Source organism: Annulohypoxylon maeteangense (genome assembly GCF_022496945.1).
Source record: "Annulohypoxylon maeteangense strain CBS 123835 unplaced genomic scaffold GGS22scaffold_6, whole genome shotgun sequence".
Lineage (NCBI taxonomy): Eukaryota > Fungi > Ascomycota > Sordariomycetes > Xylariales > Hypoxylaceae > Annulohypoxylon > Annulohypoxylon maeteangense.
Window position 1 is genome coordinate 899,623 of NW_025953253.1, and position 12,510 is coordinate 912,132.

At 46.5% G+C, this 12,510-nt stretch overlaps 4 protein-coding genes across 4 annotated transcripts; 1 reads left to right on the forward strand and 3 right to left on the reverse strand.

Moving 5' to 3' along the window:
- Positions 1–1,064: 1,064 nt before the first annotated feature.
- Positions 1,065–3,374, reverse strand: GGS22DRAFT_160058 (uncharacterized protein). Its single transcript, XM_047960876.1, has 3 exons — positions 2,997–3,374; positions 2,894–2,933; positions 1,065–2,837 (listed from the first exon to the last, which is right to left on the reverse strand). Exons 1-3 carry the CDS (start codon positions 3,216–3,218, stop codon positions 1,156–1,158), a joined length of 1,944 nt encoding a protein of 647 aa, XP_047819984.1. The 5' UTR covers positions 3,219–3,374; the 3' UTR covers positions 1,065–1,155.
- Positions 3,375–4,314: 940 nt separating this feature from the next.
- Positions 4,315–6,606, forward strand: GGS22DRAFT_179127 (kinase-like protein; the record flags this gene model as incomplete). The annotated part of the gene is made up of 3 exons (XM_047963654.1): positions 4,315–4,360; positions 4,493–4,954; positions 5,006–6,606. The coding sequence occupies 3 exons, from the start codon at positions 4,315–4,317 to the stop codon at positions 6,604–6,606; spliced, it is 2,109 nt and encodes a 702-aa protein (XP_047819985.1).
- Positions 6,607–6,985: 379 nt separating this feature from the next.
- Positions 6,986–8,258, reverse strand: GGS22DRAFT_124950 (uncharacterized protein). The gene is made up of 6 exons (XM_047958315.1): positions 8,072–8,258; positions 7,958–7,999; positions 7,783–7,866; positions 7,582–7,696; positions 7,237–7,486; positions 6,986–7,179 (listed from the first exon to the last, which is right to left on the reverse strand). The coding sequence occupies exons 1-5, from the start codon at positions 8,210–8,212 to the stop codon at positions 7,422–7,424; spliced, it is 447 nt and encodes a 148-aa protein (XP_047819986.1). The 5' UTR covers positions 8,213–8,258; the 3' UTR covers positions 6,986–7,179; positions 7,237–7,421.
- Positions 8,259–9,079: 821 nt separating this feature from the next.
- Positions 9,080–10,563, reverse strand: GGS22DRAFT_124955 (uncharacterized protein). The gene has a single exon (XM_047958316.1). It carries the CDS (start codon positions 10,465–10,467, stop codon positions 9,601–9,603), a length of 867 nt encoding a protein of 288 aa, XP_047819987.1. The 5' UTR covers positions 10,468–10,563; the 3' UTR covers positions 9,080–9,600.
- Between the last annotated feature and the right edge of the window lie 1,947 nt (positions 10,564–12,510).

Below are 12,510 nucleotides of genomic sequence, written 5' to 3' on the forward strand. Positions count from 1 at the left end.
CGTAAGTATCAAGAGCGTATACAATGTATCAAACTATTGGAACAGCCATTAAAGTGTGGTTGTAACATATCCTTGACAATCTCGATGTGCTTCTTGACCCTATTTCCTATGGATAAATCCGGTGCACACTGATCAAATCAAGTGGGTAGATATGTTGAGATGTTGATAGTATCTCTCGCAGGGTCTAATATCAGCCAGCAGCTCTTATGCATAGAACTGGTTCATGTAGGTTCTCCTAGATGGAGACGTAGGTACGAAATCATGAGGTTAGAATGTAGCTAGGTAGCTAGCTTGATCCAGCCTCGACTCGATCAGATCTCATTAAAGGAAGCTATTGTAGGTAGATACTCGAACCCACCTCCTAAGATCCCAATTCCCTACCTAGGTAGACACTCAACCTATCATACGGCATACATCATACCCCTCGGAGAAGCTTGAATAGATCTTATTCAATCTGTACCCAGGATTCGAATCCTTCATTCGTCTTCTTTAACAACCCTAATTCCACGGTAGGTAGGTACTTATGTGAGTATGTAGGCATTGGGTAGGTATACCTCGCTTAGGTGTGCCTGCTACTAGCGCTGCGGCGCCACGAAACCACGAGCACCTTAACTTCCACATTGGCGTGTAAGCCGCTCCCTGAGCTAAATGGTCGCTAAACCGCCCAAAAGTAATAGAAGATGCGTTTCGAGTTGAAACAGCACAACCAGCTTATCTCATATTAGTATTACCTACGAGCAACACAGTACCTGAATCCCTTCTCGTCATATTCAACATGTTAGTTGACGGTAAATTGTCTGATCTGTATAGGTACCTATGTGGGATTATTAGAGGCTGTAAGTAAAGACCCGTACAGTAATCGTATGATATGAGAAAACAGCCACCTATCTTAAACGGTTATGGGCCCCTTTTCAATCTTTGGGACATTGGGCAACTACACTAACTCAATCAACTGAGCCAACTGTCTTTACAGGCAAGGCGAGGGCAATAGAAAGAAAATATCGAATGCAATGGCTGGTAGGTAGATAGGATTACTTACCTATCCAATCCATACAGAAGGGAACATGGTATGTTCAGCTCGGGCAACTTGATGGTTATTCAATTGAAGATCAGATAGCATATCCTGACCGATCTATAAAAATATGCAATGCCTTTCTACGCATCTAGCTTTAGCTTTTCTAGCATTGTATCGATCTTTTGCAATAGGAGTTGGTAGTTTATAGCGTCAGAGGCGAATTCATCCTCGACAAGCTCCCCATCAAGAGTTCGAACCACACCACCTGAACCAACCAGTGCCTCCGGTACGTCCGCGTTTGCAGAAAAGGCGTTGCCATTCACATTTCCAAGGGGTCCGTTATTGGACTCTTCCTCAGAAGCTGTGTCCTTCCCCTGGGAACCTAACAATTCTGCTGCTATCGGGTCAACTTCGCCATTTTCATCCAACATCTCGTCCAACCCTGCATCTTCGAACCGTAATCTAAAACGTTCAGATAAGTAATACCGAATATCATCTAGTAACTCGATTGTATCCGTCTCCTCTCTCGTCTTAAGCCTTGCGGCACTTTCTTGAATCAGTTCCATAAACTCCTCTTCATCGATGTAATCTTCCAGACGATACGCAAGATAACGAGCGGAAAATTCCTCTAGACGCTGAACCCGAAGATCCCAGGCCGCGTGTATAACGTCATATACGTTAATAGGCTCAACCTCAACTTCCAAATGATCACCGCCTTCATGAATATGCGTCCGATCGACTAATACATTGTTGTTTCCGCTCCCTAATGTACTAATGGCGACTGCGGCTTTATTCTTCACCTTGTCTAGAAACAGCATATCAGATGCGTAGAGTAGATCTAGGCCGAGTTCCAGAGGACATTCGACTTTCTCGGTATAGAGGAATGTTAGAATGATCTCAAGAACCTCGGGCAAACAATCAACCTTAATGATATGTAGATGTTCCGATGCTTGAGCCTCGCGAAATGATCCGGAAAACATTGTTTCGAAGTACGGCGAGCGAATCAGCATCGCTTTATGGGCAGGATATAAAACGGATTTTTTAACCCTCTTAGTATCTCGTCTTGGCGCTCTAGCGCCAGGCCCAATAGGTATTTCGTTAATTTCTTCGTTGTTTTCAGCGTCTTCTTCCTTTTCTCCTTCTCCGTATCCGCCCTCGTCAGCTCGTAAGAGGCAGTCCGCAAATATAGAGTTATCGTGCGGCCACTTGACATCATGGACCTTCCTGGAGTCGACGACCATCTTATGCCCCAGCACATTGCTTTGGAAAAAGTCCTCGATTTGCCCCTGAGCTCGATTAACCTCGTCTTGATGCCTCTGACGGGCTAATCGCCGATCGCTCCCCGAGAGAATAGCTTCCCATAACTTATCAACCTCCAAATGTTTACTGATCTTGTCAACTCCGGTCAAGACCTCTTCCTCGGTGCTATTACTTCGAGCATCGACTAGATCTCTTGGTATGTCGCCGAGGTATAGATACCGCAGGACTACCTGGAATGACTCAATCGGTATAGAATGAGGCAGTTTCCATGTTTCGGTCTCAGGGGCGTCCGTAAGCTTCCTTTGGAAGTAAGGCGTCCTAGCGGAGAGGAGGAATTTGTGAAGCTCGAACGATTTTGATGGTGTTATTAGCGTAATATCAAAAGTCCTTGGTGTATCTCTAGATAGTAACGAGCTGATATGGGCTGCCCAAGGCTGCAAGGGGTCTGTAGATTTCGAGTAGTCGTATTTGAGAAGTAAGTTCCTAATCTTGTCGTTCAGAGCATTATATATACACCTTTCCCCTTGAAACGTGTCACGCTCAGCTAAAGCGCCAGACTCAACTAAGAAGTAGATTAGCGTATTTCGTGAAAGGGGTCTTTGTAGAAGTGATACATACGTAACAGCTCAACTAACTCATAATGACCGCAGAGACTTGCCTGAAATAGTCAGTTGCCTAGGACTATCAAGCACCACATGTAGAATGGACAAGCTCTACTCACAACGATGAGTGGGGTGTAATCGAATCTATCTTTCCCGTTGATATTGACGCCAGCAGAAACCAACTCCTGCGTTCGCTTTAGATCACCTCGTCGACATGCTTCTAGAAGTTCGTTAAACTCCTTGCTAGTGTCGAGTGGATTCTCGTCGCGAAGTATACCACTCCTAACTAATTCAAGATCATCTTTTAGCTTGGCCTCTAGCTCGTGCTTTCGAAGAACCATGATTTGTCAGTAGCCAGAGCCCGCAGTCCGGAATAGACCTAAGGATCTATAGATGTGATCTAAGATGGTTCCGATCGCGACACGGACAGCGTGGTGTAAAAAGTCAGATTGCGAAACCCGATAACTCCGACAAAATGATGACTGGCTGATTATGCATGGCGATTGGAAAATGACAGCAAATAGATCCGTAAGGTCGTACTGTTAGATGTCATCAATTAATAGTTGTAGCCATAGAGGAGTGATGATATCACGTGGCTATCGATGCCATGTGGGGGGGATACATATTACACCTGGCATTGTGCCCACCTGGCAGTGTCCATTATAAGTACATAAGTATCAACTATGTACCTAGGTACGCTGTACAGAGTATTCTGTGCAGTAGGTACCTACTTACATGTAATTAGGCCCTTTTCAGGTACCTTGGGTACCTAGGAGGTATTCCAAGGTTTCAGGTACAAATAGCCGATTATGATGTGACTATCGATAAGAATCTCCAAATTTCTCCAATTGCCAAAGCCATAGAAACGAGTCAAAAAATTGAGTTGCCCCACTTGGAGCTAGGCAGTTGCTGTGGTCACGGCTGGTTTGTTGACTAAAAGGGTTAATGGGAAAGAACTGGGATTCTCAAAGCACTAAACTTTTATCCTTATCCCAATTGCACTGCACAGCTATGCACATTGACTTTAACATTTCCCCGTGCAGATTTCTTTCAGAATTCAATTCAACTTTGTTCAACAACAAACTTTGGAATTCCGGGATTTCGCAGCACCTAATTCTCACGCTTTAGCTGCGGAATTCTTCCAATCACTTGTTACTGGACATTCGGCATTCGACATTCGACACTCAGTACCCGCTACTTTCATATTTTACTTTTATCCTTCGTCTTTCTCATCACCGTCTGCGTCTTGCTTGCTTGCTTCGTGCTTCTTGCATCTCGTCACTTGCCATTTGCTACGTGCTAATCTTTACTTCCTCCCCTTATCCCCTTCGACTTGCTAGCTTTCGTTGGCTACCACCCTTACTTCTTCTGTTGTCTATGGCATTTCTCTACTCCGTTGAACCTTAAAAAGTTCTCTGCATAGGCACTCGGTTTATCATGACGGAGTCAATAGGCGACCAGTACGAAGTACTGGAGAAGATTGGTAAGTCGTCGATAATATTGTCATAGTTCCAACAACGTGTCGCACCTAGCTTCCAACATCAAACATTAAACACGCTCCTCCTTATGCCCTTATGCTTCAATCGATGACAGATTTAACCCCTTACAACTATAGGCCATGGATCCTTTGGCATCATCCGAAAAGTGAGGCGCAAGACCGATGGAATGATCCTCTGTCGCAAAGAGATCAGTTACCACAAGATGTCACAAAAGGAACGCGAACAGTTGCACTCCGAGTTCCATATCCTTTCGACCCTCCGGCACCCCAACATCGTCGGCTACTACCATCGTGAACACCTAAAGCAGACACAAGATCTACATCTGTACATGGAGTATTGCGGTAACGGTGATCTCGGCCGTGTTATTCGAGATCTTATCCAACGTAAGGAGTATGCCGATGAGCAGTTTGTTTGGGAGATTTTTGCGCAGTTGGTTACGGCTTTATACCGGTGTCACTATGGCGTGAACCCTCCTGCTATCGGTCCAAGTGTTGTAGAGGTTATCAACGGAGGAAAGGTAGCCAAGGTGCCTCATGGAAACATGACGATCCTTCATAGAGATCTGAAGCCCGAGAATAGTCAGTGGCCCAGGCAATCTGAACGTAGTGAATCGTGCTAATATCAAACAGTTTTTCTCGGAGAGGATAACTCTGTTAAGCTCGGCGACTTTGGATTGTCTAAGATGATCCAATCCCACGACTTTGCGTCCACGTACGTCGGTACGCCTTTCTACATGTCTCCCGAGATATGTGCCGCCGAGCGATACACGCTCAAGTCTGACATCTGGTCATTGGGTTGTATAATGTACGAACTATGTTCCAGGGAACCTCCGTTCAACGCGAAAACACACTTTCAACTCGTGCAGAAGATCAAAGAGGGAAAAGTTCCAGGTCTACCTAAGGTGTATTCCGCTGAACTCTGGAGCGTGATTAAGAGTTGCCTCAGTGTTAATCCTGACATACGACCCGACACTGCCACTCTGCTCAACCTTCCAGTTGTTCGACTGATGCGTAAAGAACGTGAGGCAGTCGAGCTCAAGAAGAAGTTGCAGACGCACAATGATCTATTGACTCACCGCCTCAAGCAGCTTGAAGGCAAGCTAGCAGGCGTTGAAGCCGAGAAGGCGCATTTCCGACAGGAGACCGATTCTCAGTTACGACGGGAATGGGAGGTCAAAGCTAGATTAGAGATTGATCGTCTTGTGAACGAAGAGATCGAACAGCTTCAGAGACGCTTTGAAGCCGAAGTCGATGCACGAGTTCAAGAGGAGCTCCAGAAGAAGAGAGTCTCCTTCGGTCCTATTGAAACACAAGAGTTCGCTTCATCTCTGTCCAAGTCAGATTTCCCCCGCTCTTTCATAACGAGCACGGATGGCGAATTTCCGTCTATTACGGATATAACTGATTATTCGGTCGACTCGCCGGAGGAGCCTCTTAAGAAGAGCCGCATTCTCGGCCGAGCTCAGACCATGTTCGAGCGTAACGTTGGAACACCGATGCAAATGATGGATATAGACATGGCATCGCCTTCCCCCATGGCCATCGCATCTTTGTCTCTATCGCCTCGTCGCAACAATGCGAAGAAGGCACCGACATCGAACCACCCTACGATCTTTGACCAGATTGACGATGAGCTTTCAAGGACGGATTTCAACCCATCGGACTCGGAGGATGATGATACGCCGATAATCCCGTCGCCTACTCGACCTCCGAGGTCCAACAGGAACCCGTTCGGTCCCCAGCGACCGATTCTTACGACCACAAAGACTGCTCCGATCGGTCGCCCCAAGACCCAAAACTCCTTGATAACTAACAAGGCAGTAACGGCTCTATCTCAGCCGCCCCCGGAGTTCCAGTTACGAGCCCAACCTAGCAATGGGGCATTGAGAGAGAGGGGTAACTCGCCCAACCGACGTCTCAGTAAGATCCCGTCTGTCGCTAGTCTCGGCACGCAGGGTGTAGAGGTTGCCCTGCAGCGAAAGCCATCCTTGAAGAAGGATCCAGACCAGCCTCTGACCAAGGTTGCAGTTAAGAATAATATCAAGGGTCGTACTCTTGTAGAACTCCAGCAGGCTCGTGCTGGTGGTCGTCCTGTGGAAGGTGTGAATGTTAGTCCCAAGCGCAACCCCAAGGACCGGCTTTTCTCGGAGCCCGCGGTCTGGGATCCAGAGAAGGATGAAATGCCGAGTCCGTTTCTGGTGCGCAGGAAGCAGCCTACGACTCGGGTATAGGGTACCCCTTCCCCTTCCCGCAGGATGACGCATTGAGTACACGAGTTATGATATACCACGCCCGGCCCGACACATTGTGTGGCCATTTTCCTTTGTCGTACCTAAGGGGGTGGTTAGTCCCGGGCAAGACGGCTATGGGTGTAATGATGATCGGTGTGACCAGCATAATCGCGCGTTGAATCGTCAGGGCATGGAGCTAAGGCATGGCGTTTGATACCGAGGAGTCCCAAAGAGTTCTGGCGTATTTGGCTTATTGAGACTGGTATGCAGACCAGTCACATTGTGTATAGTTGATCGCGCAGTGCCACAATTACTCATTTTCCACCATCAAGTCTAGAGTGATTCCGAAAGTGGGCTGCTGCGACTTGTTAGATATTTCTCTTTTTTCTTCTTCTCTATTTCCTCCCTTTGCTAGGCACCATCGCATGCATCTAAATCTGTCAGTCAGGACAATTCGACAAATGTACTTGCTTCGGGGAGCAAGGTCGCCCACGTTGGGGAGTTCGACGAGGACTAGATCATCAAGACTTTACGTTTGTACAATAGATTGCCTATTCGTGCTGAATACATAAACTATAAACTATTAATAAATGGGTTTACCGTAATTCCGGACAGGGAGGTTAATCATACACCTTTGACCCAACACCTTGACTCCGTGGACGTACATAGAAGCGAAGGGCTCAAGTCGAGCTCGCTAATTCGTATGAAATGTGTTTCTAACCACCACATGACAGTATGTATGAAGGTTGGCAACCACTCCAATACTATTGGCCTATGTTAGCCCTATACCCAACCAACTCGTCACGGCATATCTCCTAGTCACAGAAATAGAGAAATTGGTCGTCCTCGTCTGTTGGCGTGTTGGCCTTTTTACATGCATCTAGCTTTCGTGTTAGTCTCATCTTGAGTTGCCTAGGTAGGTTGTACATCGTTGTCATGCATTTGAAGTAGAAATGTTACAACAGGTAGACTCACTATCTTGTGTATCGCAATCTGAGACCTTGAAAGAGGCGCCTCCCTTATTAGATAGGTCGGCGCAATCGTTCTTTTGATCGTCGCACACTCGGTTCGATGCGCTAGAGAAGTCGCTCTGTTCAGTGATTAGTATGGTGTGGCTAGCAGGATAGGCCTAGCAGATGAAGAGGGATGGGAAGGATGGGAATAATGACGACATACGAAAGTATCACCATTCGATCTCTGCCCGCCTTCTATCTTAAACGGTTTGTTTTTGGCATCATTAGAATCATCGTTAGATACTATCTATTGCGATCCATTCTGGTTAGCCATCGAGTCGCTACATATTACCTACTAGGTAGGTACCTAGGCATGTGCTCTTAGGACTTCTACTCACTTGCGCAGCAGCTTGGTTCCCTAGAGGCGCGGAGGTGAATTGCTACGTGGGACACGTTAGTTCGACCTATGGATCTCTTCGAATAAAACAATATGCAGGTATACAACTACGGACCTGGAAATTTGTTATAGCTTGTTGTCTTGCGAACAAGCCTAGTTCTAAGTCTCGCCGTAGGTCGTCCATAAGGTCGCCGGCCATTACCCCAACTAGGAGACCTGCGAGTAGAGATAGACTAACTGCGCCTCGGCACTTCATGGTTTCGCTATTCGTATCTTCTCTGGTCTTGTCTGATATCTTGGGGTCCGACGTATGAGCGAATCCGTGTAACTAATGAGTCCTGAAAAGGAACGGGGTTTTGAATAATTGAAGTAAAAAAGATGGTTGTTGATTTCGAGAGTATTTGCTAAACCTTCTTACTTCGCTACATAATACATACGTCCCTAACAGTTGACAGCAAAACTTGGATATTCTCGCAACGCACGTATGACACCCGAGGAAAGAAATGAAACACGGAAACATAGGTGATCTGATAATTGGTTCGACAGTCGCGGGAGATCGCACAGATACCTAGACAGAGAGGCAGATGCGGTGCTGAAACCATCCTGAGACGGACCAAACCACGATCCCACCTAGACTATTCCTATCCGTCTTCACCATCACGCTAAATAGCTTAGCCAATTCCTCGCAGCGTAAGAGCCGATGATATACGAGTAATAAATACTAAAAACCCAATCGGAATTAAAAGAATTGAGCTTGACCTAGGTAAGTGCATATGTATGTATGGCTTGGAATGTGAGATCTAGATCTGATCTAGAAATGGAGAAAAAGCTTTTACAATTCCACCAATCCATCCCTTTGACCCCTTTTGACTTTCACCCCGGGTCAAATCCCCATATAACCAAATCCAATCATAAAGTTTACCATCTGCCGTAAGTTCAAGACCCGTTAGAGACCCGTCGAAGCTTAAAAGTTGGGTTGACGTTCAAATATGCTTCATCGTTTAGATCGTTGAACCTAATGCTTGATACCAGCCTTAATTCCAGCCCGACGTCTTGAAACTTACGCGGGATCTAGTCTTAGCATCATGCCTAGATATTTGAGTTTGACAAGGTTATCGCATTCAAAAGCGGCAATTGAGTGAGTACATCATAAATGAGGAAAAGAACAAACTAAGAGTACGGTGGAATATTGTATATTAATTGAGGTAATTGACGTGACGACTTGTGCCTGCAAGAGTATGTAGGTACGTGTTCGTATGTACTTTGATTGAGAATCGAAGAAGCTGGTATTATGAAGCTGTATACAAATATCCCCCCTTCTCTTTCGCGTCTCAGCTGCGTAGACTAGGTCATGGAGCTGTTCTACCTTGCTCGGCCGAGTCGAACACGTCGCTCAGATCAGAAGCGTTACTAGTCTCGTGCACAAAAACCCTGCCTCCGCCATTTTTTCTTAGAGTACGTGTTTCGTGAGATAAGGTGGAAAAGTTTTTCTATTCCTTAGGATGCCGGTTTATGAAATGGGGTCAACATGATGATTGCTTATGCCATGCGAATACCTCCAAACTCCGGCGCCCGCGCGGTCTAATTCAATGCCGCATAATAAGTAGGAGATGAGGGCGATGCCAAGGACATATATTCCCATGCTTAGAAGTTGGAAGCAGCGTTCGTTTGCGTCGGCGCGTGGTAACTCTCGAGGGTGCTCTGGAACGGGCTGCGAGTGGCGGTACTACCGCTAGGCTCGCTCTTCTCAGCAGTACCAGGGCCGCCAAATCCGTCGCCGTAGCTGACCAATTCCTCATTCTCCTCGTGGTTCCTCCTCTTGCTGCGAAGTCTCCAGAATAGCACACCAGCAGCCGCAAGAACAATCGCGCCACCAACGCCAACACAGACACCGATGATCGTGTGTCTAGTAGTTGGGGGCATGGTGCTGTTTTGGGACGAGGGGGCAGCCGTAGGTGTCGACACTATTGTGCTGGACGAAGAGGTAGTAACTGTTTGTCCTGCCGAATCAGTAGTAGTGATGACGGTCACAAAAGTTGAAGTAGAGGGCGCCAGGGTCGTGCTGGGGGCTGCCGAGGTGGTACTACCACCGCCGCCATTGGTAGTTGTTTCTATTGGCGTGGATGAGGATGAGGCTCTGTTAGTGGTGGACGTTGCTGAGGTCGTGGGGCTGTTGTTGTTGGTACTGCTGGGTGTCGTTTGAGCTGATGTCGGGGTTGTGTTCTCTGCTGTCGAAGTAGTTGAAGAAGCCCTGCTAGTGCTAGTTGGGGTGGTGGTTGTCGAACGGGCTGACGTTGAAGTTGATGACGGAGTATCGTCTGCGCTCGATGTGGATGCAGCAGTAGCCGCCGCAGAATCGGTATCCAGGGTCGCAATCGAGAGAGGGTTATCTTGTCTCTTCACCTCGTGATGGCCTAGGCCGGTCTGTCGATTATCTAGCCATGCTACACCGGTGACGGATGACACAGAAAGTGCCACCATCAAAAGGTTCATGAGCCGCGTCGAATACATTATGGGCAGCGACCAGTGATGGTCTGTGGTCTAGAGGAATGCTAGAATATGTCGATAACAAGGAAAGGTGAGAGTTAAATGGATATAGTCTGTCCCTCTCTCCTCCCTTCTCGAGATTGTAGCAAGATGATAGTTCCCGTAACACGTGTATCGGTGATGAACGGGATAGGTAATCTTAAATCTGGAGCACCGTCTAACAAACCCAAATGTGTCTTCGGATGACACGCGACAGGAAATTGCTTGTAATGAGGTGTCCGGTAAGATATAGGGGTTTTAGGGTGTTCGAGAAAGAACGAGCGCTTAGGTGGGTAGTGCAAAAACGTAAAGAGGTAAAAAAGTAGAAAACCTCAGGACTTAACGAACGCAATGGTGTACTAGGAAAAGATGCAATATGGTGTTGTTTTTGATGTCGAATGAGTGAGGTGAGGGAAAGAAACGAATGACCAAGAGTAGGATAGGTAGGATTTAGGATGTGCCCAGGTGAAGAATTCTGACGAAGGCCTGGATTCTGTTGGAAGAGTGATGGCTCCTTGGTCCTTGAGATGATTAACTGGGTTAACTGGGCTAACGGGACGAGGTATGGTTACATTAGCTTCGTATTTTTGCACAAAGCTGCTGCTGCTTAAGGGTTCGCGCATAATTCTCTTAATCAAAGACCCAATCATCGGTCAACAAAGGCAAGGGGCGAGTGGGGTCTTTAATGGACCCACGAACTTGAGTTTCTTAGACAACTAATTGGTGGTACCATGACAAAATTGTACCGATGTCGATGTATTCGATGTATTCATCTTGTACCTACAGCGTATGACAGCGCTTCGCATATGTACGACTAAATATTCTGCACATTTGCTCCAGTCTCTTATCACCGTAGCGAACCCATCAAGATCCAGATATTACAAGTAGAATCTTTGAAAGACTCAATCGAGTTTTCTTATTGGTGCCTACATAGTACCTAAGGCATGGTACTCACTCAGGCTGTCAGGCTACCTAGGAATTGCATGTATTACCTATTACCTAGGTAGTATGTTACTATGTTGAATGGATTGAATTGAGGATAAAATATGTAAGTACCTCCCTTAATAGTAAGGAGACCGGTCCTGCCGGATTTCGGCAGCGACGCGCAATAATGTACTTTTTCGAAACTTGACTAAAAATAGTGCATCCCTTTCTTTGTGTTTAAATATTCTCTCCTCAAAGCTTACCATATATTTTATCTTTAAACTTCGAAGAATATTTTAAACAATATTTATGTAGTACGTATAATCATCAAAACCCTATGTACCTCGCAGCCACGGTATCCCTCGCAAGCTTGGTTACCTCAAACCGGCGGGCACCTGCGAAAGGACGGTATCTGGATTCTGGAGCCTCTTTAGTTGTGGGCATACTACTGGTACATCACGTTACGTACCCAAGATCGGACGTATCTGCCCCATTCTGCGCATTTTCGTCCACTAAAGACACCAAGATCATCAGGGTCTGACGGGAAGGGCTTGCTGGGCTTGGTGCCTTGAATTGGGTGATGTTGCCCCGAAGTTCAAGCCGAAAAACCACCTGGGCACATAGCCACAATAATAAGGGGACTGCTGAATACAACGCAAGTAAGCTGCAAATGATAACGTCAGTAATGTCGATCGAACAACGTTGCATGCTGCTGACCTGTCAGACAAGAATACTGTTTACTGGCTTTCATAGGTTTTCATAGGCCCGTTAAACCCGACAATCAAGTTTGAACCTACCTACTTAGGTACCTAAGTATGCACGAAGTAATAAACAAACAATCGCAATTTTCTGAGACGATTGTACTTATGCCCTATGATCATGAGCCAAACACCCATAGCCGAGTATATTCGCGACACGGGCACGGGATGTTGTTTCGAAACACCGTCCTATTCTGGCTGTCTGGCTAATTTGTGGTCGGGAACCTCTAAAATCTATGTATTATGCCAATGGTGCGGCGCGCCGTTGCGCCGCTATATATTCGTAACCGGTGGGATTTTCCTTGTTACAATACCTCCGACTACGAGCGGTATCGTTGCTTGGATA